The sequence below is a fragment of the Plodia interpunctella genome, chromosome 1 (assembly GCF_027563975.2).
Source record: "Plodia interpunctella isolate USDA-ARS_2022_Savannah chromosome 1, ilPloInte3.2, whole genome shotgun sequence".
In the NCBI taxonomy this organism is placed as follows: domain Eukaryota; kingdom Metazoa; phylum Arthropoda; class Insecta; order Lepidoptera; family Pyralidae; genus Plodia; species Plodia interpunctella.
The window spans coordinates 4,489,361-4,508,872 of NC_071294.1; the positions used below are offsets into that span (position 1 = coordinate 4,489,361).

The 19,512-nt window shown below is 34.6% G+C and overlaps 1 protein-coding gene across 14 annotated transcripts in view; it reads left to right on the forward strand.

Annotated features, from left to right (window-relative positions):
• The window catches only part of usp (ultraspiracle), a 39,533-nt gene extending 20,040 nt beyond the window's left edge, over positions 1-19,493 (forward strand). For 10 of the 14 annotated variants that reach the window (XM_053750830.2, XM_053750847.2, XM_053750797.1 and 7 more), the window contains 7 exons: positions 6,045-6,282; positions 8,878-9,016; positions 13,028-13,170; positions 13,834-13,909; positions 14,578-14,727; positions 15,947-15,996; positions 16,621-19,493. In XM_053750830.2, coding sequence (XP_053606805.1) covers positions 6,045-6,282; positions 8,878-9,016; positions 13,028-13,170; positions 13,834-13,909; positions 14,578-14,727; positions 15,947-15,996; positions 16,621-16,842 — 1,018 coding nt within the window. In that variant the 3' untranslated portion in view covers positions 16,843-19,493. The remainder of the gene's footprint in view (positions 1-6,044; positions 6,283-8,877; positions 9,017-13,027; positions 13,171-13,833; positions 13,910-14,577; positions 14,728-15,946; positions 15,997-16,620) is intronic. The other 4 variants (XM_053750839.1, XM_053750855.2, XM_053750822.2 and 1 more) reach the window with 1 other exon arrangement.
• Positions 19,494-19,512: the final 19 nt, after the last annotated feature.

The following is a 19,512-nucleotide window of genomic DNA, read 5'->3' on the forward strand; positions in this document are numbered from 1 at the left end:
GCCACACTTACACACACGCGGCAACACTATTTATATCTCATAGCTTTTTGTAAATGACGTTACACAATCTTATGACCTAATCACCGATTTATGATCGCATGTATGAATACTGAAAATGTAATAGTGTTTCGATTTGACCACCTCTTTGTTTGGTCACTTTTACTATCATAGGATAGAAAGTTAAATGGGTGAATTTCACGAGCGTTTTGAACGCCGCCGTGGGCTATCATTAATCAATTTAATTATCCTATTTTATAAATAAGTAAAGTACTGGTACAATGTTAATTTTATAAATAAACATTTATAAAATGAACATTGTACCAGTACTTTATTTATTTATTTAAAAAAATTATTTAAAAAAAATGTGCGACACTAATGAAACGCCACACGCCGCGTTCAAACTGTCGCGAAATTCACCCAAATATAGTTAAATGAGATATAAAGTTTTTAGACAAAGATATAAAGTTTTGATTTCAATTCTATATATAATGTTACACAATTTCTCGAAACTTGGTATAAACTCTTTTATAAAATATATATCTATTTTTCAGTATTACATAAATAATTACATTGAGTATACGCGGAGAAACATTATAATTTCCATATCGGATTGTTGTTTAGTTTAGCGATATGCACCAGTGACAAGCAGCATAGTCAGCTAAAGGATTCTGCTATAATTAATTTCACATAGAAAAAGTAATTTATTGTTGTCTATCTGCACCTGCTTTTATAATGTTTATGCCCGCGACTTAGTCCGCTTTTTTCCAATAAAATGTAGCCTGTTACTCCTGAAAGTCAAGTCAATTCAATGTCGTCAAGATCAGTTTGTATTTATTCGTTACAAAAATACAAAGAAAAATAAAAAAGTGTATAATATTGTATAAATACACATAAAATACTTAGCAAAATCATTAATTAAAATGGCACAAGTTACACGAGTTCCCAAGACACATAAAAAACGTCAAAAAACCCGTTTTCTAAGTGCCTACGAGCATTTCCTCGCTTTACTTAGCTACTTTGTGATAAATTTGCTCAAAGTAGCTTCAATCCATTTTTTGGCAGTCCTCCTTCCTTATTTCAAGGTCATTTTTATCATACGATATGTCAATCTAAATTGATAACGATGAAAGTGTTATAAGGACAATCTTTCATACATTGATTTGGTTTATCATGTAAATGCTGTCAGGATATTGATTATAATATTATCGCGGTTATTAAATGGGGCGAAAAAATGCTGCGTATATATTGTTGACACCATTTGTACCCTTAGTTGAATAAACGATTTCAATCTGTTCTAAACTTGCAAGCTGTTTTTATTGGCTGTTCCGCCATCACAGTTTTGCTTCTCCTAGTCCTCCTTTATACAACATTCCAGTAAATCAAATTGCTAGTAATCTATGCATGCATGGCATGCCAGCTGCAGGCATACGACGTAATTTATTTACATGCTAGCTGGCACGTGTCGGTCGCTAGCATGCAAGTGTGCAAACTACTGGCATGTGTATCTCGGCCTTTATTAATTTAACTGGCTATGGTATCTCATCTTTCTTAATGCTATTGAGCTTGCGTTCGGAATCACTGAGCATTTTGCGGTTATATTTATGGGCGCGCCACTCTATGCTCAACTATTAAGATGAAACCACGAATCACAACTAATATCCAATAATAACCTTCCTCAGTGATTGGGCTGCTAGTCAAATACAAAAGCATATTTTAAAATAGATTCTAAGTATTCTATCAAATAGTTAAACAGTGAGAGTTCCGTTAGATTAGTTTTTTTTTTGTTATGTATTACTAGGCTACCAAATTTCTTTGCGTCGCTATTATCGCCACATAGAGGACAATCAATACATATGATGGCGCTTTGTTAAAATTATTTATCTAGTGTGGCATAATCTGTTAAAATATTTTTCGCTGAGAAATAAAAGTAATTGATAAAATTGTTATGGTGGCGTTAGAATGCGGGTACAAAGCGCCTTAACGGTTTTCAGATTTGTTTCTGAACAAGTGTTGTAAGACCTAAGTTTGTGCTTTTTATGGTTCTAGGTTAATGTGAAGTACTCTATAGGTTTTGAAGATCCTGCGAAATCGCAAAATATGCGACACATATATTTTCATTATTTCCTGATCGTGTGGACTTACAAGTTTAACTTTTACGCAATTACAAAAGAAGCAAGCAAAAAAATTGCAAGCAACCTTTCGAAGTTAGCTACTATTGTATTTTGTTTCAGTAAACTGCTGAAAGTTTAGCAGTTTACTGAAATACATTCAATAGTACTCAGCTAACTTTGAAAGGTTGCTTGTTGATATTTTTGCTTGCTTCTTTTGTAATTGCGTAAAAAGTTAAACTGTAACTATGTAACTGCGTAAAATTGTTAAACTTGTAAGTCCACGCGAATTAATTTTATTTAATTTCATTTAGTTTAAATTTTAACATTTTACTGAAATAAAATCTATATTTATAAACGTTTCCAGAAAAATACATTTAAATATGTATAATACTTAATTATTAAGAATAGAACGGAGGGCATATTAGCATATTTCTGTATTTCAATATATCTGAAATATTTATTTTACACAAAATAAACACCAACACACTCCCGAGGGGAAGATACTTGTTGCATGTACGCACAGTTATTGCCCCTCGCAATAAGATAATTCCCCTTGAAACATTTTTGATACTGCGCCTTAGCCGCCTTAAGTCCATAGCAGACTGTTTTGGCATCATTAACGATCGTTTGCCTCATTGGACTTGTGATTCAGCGGACCTGATGATAGTAATACCAACGGAAATCATATAATTTAAATGTGTATTTTTATAACCAAGTTATTTTTATTTGTCAGTATACATAATTTCAAATTACTAAACTGATTTTGACTGCACAATGTCGACATTATACCCTAATACTTTCTTGCTATAAATTTTCTGGGGCTATCTTTAACAAATAGTAGGTTTTTATTTTCACACAATTTTACCGCTATTCCTCATATCAATTTTCGCGGGAAAATCAATACAATCTTGCAATAAAGTGAAAGTTGAATTTCTCAATAATAGACATGTTGCGAAATCGTGGCAAGTTGACGATTTTAAAGGTAATCATGTCATTAACGGTGCGAGAGTGAATTATGAACATCCGAGAGTTCGCTGCATTCGATTCTGCGGGGATATGGTTACCATATCACAGGATTTGTCCTGAGATCTCAGGATTTTAAGGCAATTATGAGGATTGCGGAGGGACTTTGGAAATATCAGCTCTTTAACAATTTTGAAGAAACTACAGTGTTTTTCTGAGGACTTTCAAATTTCTTACTTGGTAAACCTATGTAGGGAACAACATGTCACGTGACCGCTAATTATCTTTTCGGAACGCAATCGGGTAATTGCTGTTTTTGATCAACGAAACATGAGTATAAATGGAACACATATATTTTTTGTGAAACCTATAATTTTACACTTCTCAGATATGATTGCTCAATCAAATAACGAATAATCTTTTGGTAAACTTGCAAAATATGTAATATGAAATACAGAATTCTGATTTATTTAATTGCACACATTAAGATCTAATTTGCATTAAGATATTTGCGGTTAGCCGGACTCTAATAATAAATTTTAATGATCCTAACTACGAAATTACCTACATATATACAGGAGTGTTTTCAAAAAATGTGAACACTAATTTTATTAACGCAAAATTGTCCTTACATATTTAATTCCATTTTACATTGGGATGTAAGTAATGATTGTTATTAAGTTAATGTATAAATATCGTTAATGATTTATGTCTGACATTTAAAATTGCAAACACGAAACGAGTAACGTGTCGATTGGATATAAGATGTAGCGTAACTTATAAATATGTATTTTTAAATTTAATTTACGATATCCCACTCTGACCAAAGGCCGCCGTTTGCTCATTTCATTCCTTCCTACTGTACTCGTAGGTTTGTTTTTATTGTTAGAAGTCTATCAATAGACTCATAACCTAAATTGATTGTCATCTGTAGCTATTCGTAATATTAGCCAAAAAGTTATACATATAAATAAGTATAATCACACAGATTGAGCTAGCCCCAAAGTAAGTTCGAGACTTGTGTTATGGGAATTACTAATTCAACGATACTATATTCTAAATTATTACTGTCACTTAGGAATAATACAAGTTGTACTATTTCACCAGTAATATAATAAGGGAAATCGGTTGACTGCTTCTGAATATTATCCTCTCAGAAGCGGGGGATTTGATGTTATAATATTATACTTATATATATAGATAAACATCCAAGACCCGGATCAATCAGAAGAAGATCATTTTCCATCATGGCCCGACCGGGGTTCGAACCCGGGGCCTCTTGGAGGCAAGAACTTTACCACTGCGCCACCGATGTAGTCTTGTTATAATTATTACTTATATATCTTGTTATAAGTGTTATTTATATTCAAAGTGCATTTATAGATTTTATTGATTTATTATATCCTAAATTAATTATATGAATATACGAGTAAATAGGTCTCGAATTCTACGATTACATAAAAAAAATAAAATTCTTCATTCGCAATATTTTTCAGAGCCATGTACATAAACACATATTTTATAATAATAAAATATTGCTAACAATTAAAAAACCAACGCTATATAAAGTTTTGTCTAATTATCGCGTTCTGTGGTGATAATAAAATGTTAATAAAAATTTAAATACATACTAAAATAGTGTGAATGCGAGTTCACGCTCCAGACTATGCTTTATAGCCTTATAAGATGCTTATAAGGCTTATTTCCTCGGTTTGAGATATTTAATGTGCCATTGTCGTCTGTCCACAGTGACCGATCATCAAGTGACTCCGCCAAGACACGATATGATTCATCCTTTCTTCACTTTGTTTGAATAATATTTTTTTTTTCTATTTAGCTGCCATGCGAATATCGTTTTGTTTTCTTTTTAACAAATAAGAGCAATATAGGGTTAAGGGATGCCGCGACTGTGCGAAGTGAAGACGAAAAAGTAGGAAAGCGAACCCTGGGCACCGACGCTTAACGGCTGTGGAAGAAACCGGCAAAATGCTCAGATCAGAGAAAGATTGGTCAATCACAAACATCCTCGCACAATCACACACTCAAACCTGACTAGTAAGATTAGTAGGATATCAAATAAGATTTTGTAAAGTATTAATAAAATAAGTTAATTAAAATTATTAGGCACCGATTGGTTTGGACATACATTTTCCCATCAAGGAGACTCTGGCACCATTAATTTTAAAATATCTGTTGTTTTTATTACCGTACGTACTACACGTATTTTTATTTCCCTGGAAAGCTGTCTGCTGCAGATCGCTTGTACGTTCTTGGTCGTAATGTACTGGCAATTCAGTTTATTTTTATGATCAGTCGTTGCAGTCTGCGTGTTATTCTCATAGTTTCTTGTTCCAACTGTAGTACACGCTAGCACTCTTTATTATACTGTGTAGTATACTAGAAGTATAAAATGGATGTTACACTAGTCTTTTTATATACATATACATTTGGTCTTCCGCTAATGTGATATGTGGTGACACATATAATTACCACAAAGATTATGCAAAGTTTACGATCTTGTTGAAACTTTTGTTTATGACTGGCTAGAATATTATAACTGCAAATATTTCAACACCGCCATCATGATTTGAACATAGAAACGAGATGTAGCTTAATTATTAATTTAAATACATGTTGTGATCGCAAGGTATCAATTTAGACCTACCAATTTAGACTCTGCCTTTGAGCTCTAATCTATACTTTTGAGTTCCAATGCCATGATTTTGCCATTTGCCTCTCGTGTAATATGTACCAACATTTGTTAATGATACAGTATAGTGTGATGTGGAGAACAAAAATGTCTCTAATTCGTTTATCAATGAACAAAGAAATAGCATGCACAATAAAGAATTTATAACATTGTACACTTTTCATCTCAGCCACAAAGAGACTACTTCTGTACATATATTTGGTAGAGGACCAAAACACAAGCATAATTTGGTATATTTATTTAACCACTTTTATTTCCAGCTGCGAAGGTTGCAAAGGATTTTTCAAACGGACGGTCCGGAAGGACCTCTCGTACGCGTGTCGCGAAGAGAGGAATTGCATCATAGACAAGCGGCAAAGGAACAGATGCCAGTACTGTCGGTACCAAAAGTGCCTCGCGTGCGGGATGAAGCGGGAGGCCGTGCAGGAGGAGAGGCAGCGAGCGGCGAGGGGCACAGAAGACGCGCACCCCAGCAGCTCGGTACAGGTGAGCGCAGAGGTTAGAACATTTCATTTGTGCAACCGTTGTTACTGCATGACGCGAATCTGCACCCGCTTTATAGTTGTAGTCTACATTGGAATGTTGATGGAGATTCTTATGGTAATTGTTAGTTGTGCACTGATATTTCTTGATTTTAAAGTTTGTGTTCACTTTCACTATCATCTTATAAAGCCTAGGAGCTGCTATTTTATATTTATTGTGTTCATTACAATGCGTTTACCAGCCTAAATTCAAGAATTCTCCCCGAATCGATCTTTATGTATTTTTTGAACAGACGTAAGAAAATCTCTCGTGGCAGAATTGTTAATCGCATGGAACGGATACCACATAAAAAGTAAAATGGTGTAAAAAAAAGAAAATGCGCGTTTCCATTGCAATCATAAATATTTATTCAGTTGTAACCCGGAGTGCTAATAATATTTGCATTTTGATTGGCAATGAGTAATACCTACAAGACATATTTGTATACAACCGAGACAAAGAAAGGTATACGACAATAATTCACCATACCTTAATGAAATCGCAACATCTAATAAAGCGCTGTCGGCGAATAATTAAACCGGCCATAATAAAAGTGGTCGGAGTGATTCGCCACAGATTTCATTGTTTATTACCCTGCCTATCCTATCGATCTTGTATCGTATTGCTTCTTTTGCGACCAGGGCCGTGCCGAAATATTTTGAGGGCCCTCTGAAAAATGTGATATAGGAGCCCTGAGGTAATATGAGAGATTATTTTTTCTTAATTTAAAGCATAACTAGTTTATTCTTTCAAGTCTGCTTTATAATCCTTAAGATGTTTTAATTCGATGGCGAAATAATACTGTGATTTACTATTTCATATCCTCTGTTTTATACAAAAATAAACAACATCTTGGTCTCGTAGCAAATTTCCATCATCAAGTTCCAGTTGCTATTTCATTGACAATTCACCTCACCTGTATAGTAGTTAAATGCGAGTATAACGCGATTTTTCCTCTTCCCCATGAGCGGGGCCCGGCTATTGCCGTCAACGCCGCTTTGAACAGTTCGGCCCTGGCCACGATGACGGCGCGCAATTTATATTTGCCGAATATATTGGCTGCCTCCAAAGCTATTGATTCGAACGTTTTTGTGGTGATACCTTTGCCATCAATTGACTTTTTATTCGGTTTGTTTTTAATTTTACAACATGGCCTGCATGAATTTAACGATTGAAACGATGGCATTTATCAATTGTATTGCTTGTTAATTTAATTTGTCTCATATTAAAATGCCATTCTCTTTTGTGGTAATGAAATTATGATAGTCTTCTTCCCTATATTTAAGTTAACTTTATCTGACATATTTCAAAATCCTAAAACTGGAGATTCTCATACGCGAGTCCCATTAATAGCCTGCCATCTTGCAAAACGTGGCCATCGAGTATGACAACTTCAGGGTCCCCTAGGTACCCTGGAGAGGATAAAGACGAGATTGTACTGTACTGTATCAAAATCACATTCCTCATAAAACCGAAAAGTTTCAGAATTGAAGGAGTTGTTACGTTATTGTTTTTGATCTACTCAAGGTTTATTAAAAGGACCGTGTGGCATCCTGTTATCTTGATAGATAAATGGTCCACTGATCCACTCCATGTCAAGTGCTTGTCAATGGTAAGATGACTGACTGGTGAATATTAAATCCCCTTGTGTCCTTTCTCATGCATTGCATACATCATGTGGTGTTTGCTTAATAATAATTTAATTTGAAAATCTGTCTGTCACACTTTTACGGCTAAACCGATGGGCCGGAAATGATGATATTTGGAACAGATATAAGGTAATATGTAATATCAGCATTTCGTGAAATTGTATTGTACTAGATGTTGCCTGGGGCTTTGCTCCCGTGGGAATTTTGTAATAAAATATAGCCTATAGCATTCTTGGCTAATGTACCTTTCTAATGGTGAAAGAATTTTTTAAATCGGTTTGGTAGTTTCGGAGATTACCCGCCTCAAACATACAAACTCACAAACGCTTAAGTCTTTATAATAATAGTATAGATGTGCTATTATGTTTGTTGTTGTCAATGTCTATGCACTTAATTCGAACGCACAAATCCTTCGCCAGCCTCAAAAGTATGTCTATGTCACTCTCCAGCTCTCCCAAATATATCCGCACCAAAAACAACCTAACACATTACTTCGTTATCACGTGAAAGAACTACAAACAAACACTTACACTTTCAAATTTGTAATATGTATTCATGGATTTATCCGAGTTAGTTAACTGTCAATGTATACGTTGAAATAAATACAATTATTTATATTATAGATAATGGACGAACAACTTGTCTGTATAAAATTGTATTTCAATTCTATCTAGAATTAACCCAATTTCCAGCTGGGGTTTGATTATCGCGACTCTTGGCCTTGTATTGTATGTGAGATTATAATCAGGCAAACATATGTAGATCGGCACACCTCATGGGAAGTGGTCCCCGCAGCTTATGGATTCCTGCAACACCACGGGGTGTCACACGAGCGTTGCTGACTATGTGGTCTGGGGTTTATTGCCACAGTAACTTTTTGAAAATGAAAATATCCCCTTCAACTGTAAATGCGATTTCGCAGGAGCTGTCAATCGAGCGTCTGCTGGAGATGGAAGCCCTGGTGGCGGACACCAGCGAGGAGTTCCAGTTCCTGCGCGTGGGCCCCGACAGCAACGTGCCGCCCAAGTTCCGCGCGCCCGTCTCCAGTCTCTGTCAGATAGGTGAGATATACTGTCATCCCTCTCTTTCCTTCAAGCTCTGGCTCACTTGGGCAAAACAAAAAGTATTTGACTTTGAAGTCGCTTAAGAGTCGTGACACATACAAGTGAAAAGGTGCCTTTTTACTTGATAGCATGCAAAGCGCGTTTCGGTTTGCTACGCTCAAAAAAGGAGATCTCACTCCCATAAACGTATCTGTATTCGCGGTTGTGATTGTGATTCTGTGAATTCCGGGATTTGTTTAAAAATGTCATTAAGGTTCGCCTGTGATTTTTCGACCGGCCGCCTGGCTGATATAAACTCTTTTAAGAATGCGGTTGCTCCCTTCACTGGTCAAGTCTTCTTATCTCTTGGTTGCCTCGTACAACATCCTCGGGAAGATATGGAATGGTCGTATTCTAAGGCGGCAACTACACGTCGCATCTGAGATAATTATGTTACCATTGTCAGCTAAGGCCTTTATTATCTGTGCTGTGCCATCATATAATAATAGTGATTACTATTTAAGTAGTTACAGCGTAGTACTCAGCCTTTACTCTTCTACAATGCCAGGAACTCAATAATTAATTAAATATACATCTAAAGTCATTAAAACGATTCTATCATATTGGGCAGATGTGTATCTCTATTTTGAACTTTATGGCTGTGTCTTATTATTTTTCAAAGTTGCAGTAGTAAGTGAAATTCTCACTTATCGCAAGTTTTATATGAAAAGGTTAATGTCCAGAATATAAAGGGAACAAATATATTTATTTTTTAATCTGCCGATACGATCTGTCACTTCTGAGAACGTCAATTTATATGTTACAATTTAAATTATGTGCAAATGTCACATAAATAACGACCACATGAATTATGCCGCCATCTCGACATAATTGTATATCTTATTAATGGGATACACTTCAATGATATTAACATATTTTTTCATGTCGCAGCATAGACAACTTAATATATATTATCATAGATCATTTAGAAAAGTGTTTGTGTGACATTCAAATTTTGCGACTTATTTATTCTATTGTATGAACATAAATGCATCTTTTTCAGAGAAGTCATGAAGATTTGCAATATATATATAATTATTATTGTGTAACAACTTGTTTGGCACAGGGATAGATTAGATATTCAGGAAGCTAGGTTACCTTATATTGGGAATTCACGGGGGTTTGTTTAATACAATAATAAATACCAAGCGAAGGGTAGTTTTAAACTTTGGACTCTACAGTGAAAGCAGAATTACTGTCATATTTTATATTTGGTGTAGTGCTATGTATTGTAATGACGTAGAAATAAGTAATCAATTCGTTGTAAAGACGGTTATAAGTTTATTACAGAACCAGAAAGGTATATAAAGGTTTCCAATATAGAAACTGACGGAGCAAATGCTTAATATAGCTTATTTTTAAAACGCCACTTCTGCCTGATTATTTTCCTATTGTATTATGTCCGCGGGAGAAAAATGCAGCAATTCAGAAAAAACAGAAGTGCTCTCGGCTAGTTAGCCGCTCCCAAATAGGAGCGATGTGATGACCATAACAATACAATGGCGAATCACATTCCAATATAAGGCTCGTTTATTTAAAGGAATATATTCGTTTTATGCATCGTATGAACGTAAGACAGCTAAATTAAATGTTTACTGTCCGCGTATTCGGTGTTCTTTAGAAAAAAAAAATGTATATCGAATTTTTTGTCGTAGAAATAAAGAAGTTTTACTGAAAAACAAAAATAGTTTTATTTTTATTTTTGAGTAAAAATTAATTTATTATACATTTCACAAAATTAAATACACAAAAACAACTATAAATAAAAATAATTTTCCAACGCGCCACTGGGAGGCAATATGCACAAATGCAATGCAAATGTTTATTAGATATCTGAAAGATTACATTAGACACTAATTAAAGATTACTGATTAAAAGCTAAATATAACACCTTCTCCGTTCCCTGTCACAATGTTGTGTAAAACTGTATTTCTCCCACAAAATCGTCTTAAATTTCCTTAGATGGCTCATGGCTAAAATTAGAACAGGGATGTTTTTTATCTGTATACTTTGCAGCTTAGTTGGGAAAGTAGTTGGATCGTTTTCCTTGTTGAAGGATTTGGATAGTTTTCCTTGTTGAAGGATTTAAATAGGAATAAAAATCTTTTTTCATTGCGTTTTGTTATCTTAGTCTAATTTATTTCACAAGAAAATAAATATATCTAAATTACAATGTACAAAATTTATGTGTAAATATATTGAATTGATCTTATGTACATAATTATGATAGCATAGCATATGCTTGTATGACGAGGACTGGTTTGTATTTTAATGGCGGATGCTGCGGATAATATCGGAATTTTAATGCTTATTATTTATTTTGTAATAACAAGATAATGCTTGGTATTTTTACTGAACTAATTACTTTCGTTGTTTTTAAGCACTCTACTTTGACACATGTATAGGTTTTATCAATGTTGATTTGATTTGGGTCAATATAAATTTTATAATCATTCAAATAAGAATAATTTAAGAAGACTTTCATAACTATATACTTCTATAATTTCCATAAAAAAATTGTGGTTCCGCTTAATCAGGGGCCTGTTTTGAACGTATGCTCTGCCAAGTATTTAATGATACAAAACAGCAAAAAGGACAGAGAATGTTTGAAATAGTTGGTTTTCCATACTTCTCGGAAACAGCGCACTCCCGCTGAAGGACAAAGATGACTTCGCGGCGCCTGCGCAAGCGCAAGTAGCTCTTTGTTTGCTAATGCAACCCGACTGGCAACGACCAATGTATGCAGTACAAAGTTTTACTTTTGCCTTCGCCAAATATAGAGCTATCGTTTTTGTGTTCGCTTGATTTGAAGATTGCTCAAGGTCAAAATTTTGCTCTCTTAAATTCTCATAGCTTACAAAGTAGTTGGCAACGTGAACGTCAATATTTTATTTAAGATTAAGTTACTCACCGCCTTTAAAGCGTAAGTGAAGAAGAAACGGCACAATACAGATTTTTCTCCAAAGAAATCAATTTACAAATTAAATTTATAATTAGATTTTAAAATAAATACGTGTGTAAAGAAAATACAATTATTTACTTACATATAACAGTATCTAGTTCAGCTTAATGTTTTCTATTTATCACTTGCACATTAGTTATTTACAAAGGTGTGTCCGTAATAGTTGGCACCCTCATGCATAGAAAACACAGGACAGCTAAGTGAGACGTAAATCTCTGGAGATTTATATGTTTTTGTTCTTAAGATATTGTGTAAAATAATTCAATAAAATAGAAAAACCGGCTAGTCGAACTCTTATTTAGAATTGAAATAATTTTCGTGTCCGAAAGCAATAAAATTAATTAATTGTACTTAATTTCTGTACCTTAATTTCTTGGAAATCTAATTTATCCTCATAATACAGATTCTTTATTTCTCTGAAGAGTTATTTTTAGGTTATTTACAGATTCGTTATGTAGATTCTGCAAATACTTGGCCAATTTATAAAATTGTATTAAATATAATTTTATAAACAAAAAAATTCGACCGATCGATGCGTTCGCTCGAAATTCTGACAGTAATTTTCCTTCGTAAATGCAGAAACAATGTTAGACTTTCAGAAAAAATTGAGAAAACTGATGAAATGAACTTTGGTGGCGTGAAAATCCTCCCCTCCAGTACACATCTAATGCGTATCCAGCACGCTCTTGCGCGTATACATGCAATGCACACGTTATAATTCCATATAACAGTGCAGCAAAAGTGCTGCACAGGAATTCTGTTGCAAGGGCTTTAACCCTGATACAAGTTGTCATTTATTTGAAAAATAGACGGGCATATATTACTGCTTATGTACATTAGCACTTAAAAGTCAATTCCCACAGTTTAATAATGGTCACTTCTAAAAAGAAACATATCGCCCGTCAATTCAATTTTTTTTATTTTTATTTTTAATTAATTTTTTTTTTACAAAAATAAAGGAAACTTTTCGTTGGCTACATATTAAATAGTATAATAACGAATTTCAGGCAACAAACAAATAGCTGCGTTAGTGGTGTGGGCGCGCGACATCCCGCACTTCTCCCAGTTGGAGCTGGAGGACCAGGTGACGCTGATCAAGGCGTCCTGGAATGAGCTGCTACTGTTCGCCATCGCCTGGAGATCTATGGAGGTATCTTAACATCCTTATATAGCTTGCAGCTATGTAACGGCTATGTTAGTGGCTTGGATATGTGAGTCCGCACTTCTCCCGTTTGAAGATGGAGGACCAGGTGAAGCTTTTCAAGGCGTCCTGGAAAGAGCTGTTACTGTTCACCATCGCCTAGAGATCTATGGAGGTATTGTACCACTCTAGTACAGTAGTGGCGTGGACATGTGAGTCCGCACTTCTGCCATTTGGAGCTGGGAGGACCAGGTGAAGGCAAGGTGTCCTGGAACGAGCTGTTATTGTTCGCTATCGCCTGGAAATCTATGGTACTATATTACTCTTATACAGCTTTCAGCTATACAATAGCTGCATTATTGAACTTATTAATTTGATAACTATTGATCTATGCGTTCCTGGGTCAGACCAACAGACATATGAGACACATCTGTCTTTGGAACACTTCGTTGTCCATCGACAACGAAGTGTTCCTGTGTGGGCTAAAATTTTTTGAGGTATAAAAACCTAAAAACTAAAATGATGAAAGCATTCTGTGGTAAATACTCATTCATACTAAATTAAGACTATTCATGATCAACTAGAACCAGTTTCCTCTAAAATGATATTAATTTATGTAAACCGAGTAGGCGTAATAATGCCCGCGTTTATTTCTTAATTATTTGTTTTCAGTATTTGACCGACGAACGAGATAATGTCGACGGCTCGAGAACCACGTCACCGCCGCAGTTAATGTGTCTTATGCCAGGTAAGTTTTATGTTTCATTTTGTGTTTTTTTATTTCATTTTATTTTTTCAAACGTGTCATATCTTATATAGATGGGGGTCTTTTCCATGTCTTTTTATCTTCACGTTTAACCTCTTTGCCCGACAACAATATTGTTTTTTCCATAATTTGGCTTATCCTAACATAGATATTATAAAACAAAGTTCTGTCGCGTCTGTTTATCTGTTCGCGATAAATTCAGAAACGATTGTACGTATTTTATGCGGTTTTCACCATTAGATAGTGTGGTTTCTAAGGAAGGTTTACGTGTATAATTTATTAAGTTTTTATCTGAGTGATGCCGGGACGGGCGGCTAGTATATATGAATGCGAAGTTTTGTAAGGTACATCCTTGTGTGTGTGTTTTTCACTCTTTCATGCAAAATCTACTTTAATGCAAATCTAAATTAGATTATAACATAGATGTGTCGATAGACGGCGCTTCCGTTATAACAATTTACTTGTACGTAGACAATCCTGTGGATATCGTTCTAGGCGATTAAGGGACACATAGCTTCGGTAGCCGATATGGGAACAAGAGCATTCCCAGAGAGGCTAGAACGGCGAGCGGTCGTCTGTCGAATCTTCAAAATTGTAATTGTACTGTATCAAGTATTCGAGCACTCGCGTGTGTGTAATGTAATGGGCAGGCATGACGCTGCACCGCAACTCGGCGCTGCAGGCGGGCGTGGGGCAGATCTTCGACCGCGTGCTGTCGGAGCTGGCGCTCAAGATGCGCTCGCTGCGCGTCGACCAGGCCGAGTACGTCGCGCTCAAGGCCGTCATCCTGCTCAACCCGGGTAATACACTATTTATATTATTTTACATCTCTCATGTTCGGTGAGCAGGTCCTTATTACCTCCAAATGGGGCTTGTATGTGACCAATAAGCGCTCTAGGGTAATAATGTAGCTAGAAATGCCTTAGGGCGGTAAGTAATTAAAAAAAACCACTTCACTCTTTCAAAAAGTTCGCGTACATCTAACCATCATACTGTATAAGTATAATAGTCATCAATTTGAATTTGATATATATATAAAATTAATTATATATATTGTCTATTTGTTGTTCAAATCAGTTTGCTCATTCGTCCCTAGATGGCGCTCGGTGCTAGTTAAAACGCGCTGTGGTTTTCCGTAAAACACTCAAGTGTTGCATTTGACATCACTATCTTTACAAATTAGGTATGACTTTGACAGTTGACGTTGAATACGTTATAATTTTTGTACCTGACAGACTTTTTTTCTGTTGGGTTTAATAACATTATTTTATTTATTGTGTTATCTCTGGTCTACGTCACCCAAACAGATTATACTTGTATACCTATTTAGAATACGATGTGGTATACAGAACAATGAGTTACTACTCATTGCTTTCAGAGTTCTGAAAAATAAAAAATATTGTGTAGTTATTTCTTCGAAAGACGGTTATTTGGTACTGTCTTCTATTTTTGTAGAGCTGACAATCTTCTGTTCAGGTTATTTATATTTTTTTCCCAACGTTCCGACTGCTTGCGGCAAACATTTTTCACCAAATTCCATTTTAGCCTCGCAGGCTTGTATTCCATGTCAACGACTGGAGAATTAAATTTTGGAATTTGTCCACTGTTGTAAGTCACAACTTGCGACGACTATACTTCATTGCTTCTATCTATGTATATATTACTAAATGTTGCCCGGGGCTTCGCTCCCGTGGGAGTTTTGAGATAAAATATAGTCCCTAGTAACCAACCGGTACATTATCCAAAATATAGCAATTTTGGATAATGTACCAGTTGGTTACACGTAGTCGTGGCATACTTATCTTAGGCTAGACCTTGGTGCCCAGGACTCAGATTGTTACACTTAGGTGTAACAATCTGTACATTGAAAATTTATGGTTTTAACGACTACAAATACGCATGCAAGCGTTTTCAGTTACTCATCTATCTGTCCTGCTTAACCGTTACAATGGTAGTTGTGTTATTTACGTAGCTATATATTTATCAAGTTAGTTATATACTATATTTGTATAATTTCAGATGTAAAAGGATTGAACAGCCGACAGGAGGTCGAAGTTTTAAGAGAGAAGGTGAGATTGCTTCTGGAATAAATCTTGTATAATTTGTTCAGTTTTATGCTGCGAATCTTTATTATTCCTAAACTATACTTTTATGCTGGTCTGAGAGCGAATAGTACACTGTACATCGAGAAATGAAAGTTATAACGAGGATGTACGTTAGTACGCGAATACGCGAATTGTGAATGGTACTTTATTTCGAGTGATACATATCGTTTTTTATTTATACGACGCCTACGAAGATAATAAAAAATAAAATATAATTTTTAATGCATAACAAAACAACGTCTATTAAATATTCACATTCGCCGTATTTTATATTTTGAAAAATTAACCAAGTCTTCTGCCATGTAGCAGTTGAAACTCTTAGTTTAAAAGTGCGACTTATGAAGATATAAGTTGTCATATTACAAAGTAAATATTTCTCTCATCTCCGCATGTTTCCGGTTGCGTTCGGGGCTATGACGTCGTGAAGATTCGGCTGTGATTTCATAACCGACCGCATTCTTGTCAATCATCCGTGAAATTTCGCTTTGTACGACATCCTTGACTACTAGGAACACTTCGCACTTTTCGCTGTATTAATGCATATTCTCGTATTATCTTTTATTTGAGAAATAAAGTTATCGGTTGCAGATGTACTCGTGCCTGGACGAGTACTGCCGACGCTCGCGGGGCTCGGAGGAAGGGCGCTTCGCGTCGCTGCTGCTGCGGCTGCCGGCGCTGCGCTCCATCTCGCTGAAGAGCTTCGAGCACCTGTTCTTCTTCCACCTCGTGGCGGACGGCAGCATCGCCGGCTACATCCGCGACGCGCTGCGCAGCCACAAGCCGCCGCTCGACGCCAGCTCCATCATGTAACCAACCGCCCGACACATCTATACTGCCTACGTTTATGTACATCAAAAAAAGTAAACAATCTCGATATTTATTATTTAAAAGTCATGTCAGATGCCTGTAGGCGACTTGAATAAAATCTGACCAATGTTTACAATTAACGCACTGTAACTGTAAGAGAGAACTGAAATGTACACTTTAAATTACGCATTAATTTATTATGTCATTTTAGTTTGGATGACCACAGCCGATAAACAGTTTTGCTTACAAAAAATATTTTAGAGCCGATTACAAGTCTTCACAAATAATAACACCGTAAAAAATTTAATATAACACAACACCACGCCTACGACACAGTTTAGTTTTGTAACTAATTAAAATTATTATTACAAAAAACTCAAGAGATCGTAATATATATACCTACTAATATGATTATGTAATTTATGTTCCATAAAATTTTAATTTTCAATTGAATGTCTTAATTTGATATATCAAGATTGTTTACATTTTTTAAGTACCTAAACAAACATCGTAGGTATGTTATGTAGCGTGCGATCTTGGTAGGTACAGTTAACTTTATGGGATGGCTATGGAAGAGGCTGGCAACACCGGATAATGAACAGAGCGAGCCGGTAATCGAACACAATATTTTCTGTTTTTTTTTTAAATAATAATTATCACAAAAATATAGGACGTCGACTTTTAGTATGTCACTAAAAGATCAAGAAGCGCAAAACATGAATGGTAAACGACCTGATATAAAAACACCTTAAACATATGCCTGTATCCTATTTATGATGCAATTTTTTTTTGACACATCTGAATTCCGACGTCATAAATCTCATTACTATGCCGCAACCTATGACCCGCGGCGTCGCTCGCGTGATATCAGACCTTTGGACCCCACAAGCGACGATGTGTATAAAAAACAAGGTCGTTACTTTATTCATCATCCTTTGTATGTGCAAAATTACTATAGTGGAACTAGATTAACCGGTGACGGTGATATATTACATTTTATCATATTTTGTCCCTAGAGATTATTCAAATTAACGAAATGTTAAAATTATATGACAATATTGTTCGAAGTTTCGCTAACCAAAAAGTATGTTTTATTATTGCAGTTACATGTAGCTGTTGTAAATACACTATAAACCGATAACACAGCTTATATTGTTTACTATCCGACACATATGAATAATATCTTTAAAAGAAAGTACCAAGTGCAGTGCATTTTTAAAATGTTAAAAGTATATCGTGCGAGATATAAGCGACGATAAGTCCTGTATTAATATACAAATATGTCGGATATTAAGAATACAAATATATGTCTGATACGTATAAATATAAGTATGTGGTAGGTTTGACCTTCTCAGTTAGGTTGCAAATGGGGCCGCCTCTTATTAACGTAGTGGTAATATTAATGTAATTAGTCCTACATTTATTAGAGAATTCTATTCGAGTAGATATCTATAGCGAATTATAATAACGTAATTTAGACTACCTATAATTTTAAAGTTTACCAAATCTCTTCGATGTAATTTTGTTGTAAAACGTCCGGTCTTTCGAATCTAAATCAGATTTATTGATATTTAAAAATTATAAAAAAATATATAGAAATTTTGAAATATTGCTTCATAAAAACTTACTGTTGGTGCTTTATATGCATTATCTGCATATCAAATATGCATAGAATATCTGAATGAAAATACAATTATTTTCTCTTTAGTGTTAAGTCATAAACCTGTAAATATACATACCTTTTATTGTATAATTATGCATGTCCTCATATAAGAGTAATTTGTTATTAAAACATACTTCACCACAGGTGTTAGACTATTAAATGGCCTATAAATTTTTAACATTATATTGTATCAAGGCCAGATTTATTTTTATACCTCTATTAAAAGAAGCATTTTGGGCAATATTGCTAACCAAATTAAACAGTATTAACATTTTATGTATTACATTATTGAATGTAATAAATTAAAATAATAACTCCGACTAAATTAATATTAAAATAAATTGGTAACAAAATCTTCAACTGCTATAAAGTACTGATTCATATTGGGTCATATGGATCATTTAGATCTTGTAAAAACCCACTTACATTAATGCTTCGATGGATAAAAAAAGAGAAATTGTATTTATATGGAATGTTGTAACAATATTCGTTCGTCGAATTATATTTTGTTTTAATCCAATTTACGATTAAAATCTAATATTGGTAGTACATAATTTTATTTATCATAAATCAATTCAATATTATCATGTTTTCTGAAATGCCCATTTCCTATGATGCATAAATTGTAGTGGAGAGCTCAATTCACTATGATTATTATTATGATTATTAATGATCATATTTTAAATATAGGAACGTGGCTAGCATAATAAATTAAATATTTACACGTAGGTATTTATGTAATTAAGTAGAGTGAAGTTTTAACTGCATTCTGTAATTTGTTGATATGATAACCAGTGTTTCTGTTAACTGAACGCCATGTTGAACAATGATATTATTCTATAGATGGGTTGGAATTTATGATGGAGGTGTTGCAGCGGTTGTGAGATGATTTATAATGATGTTCACTAAATATCTGACTAAATTTAAGTTATATTTTTTGTATAGACATAGTTATAAGATGAATGGTAATTAAAATGATTATCATCACATATTTTTGGTGTTTCATTTAA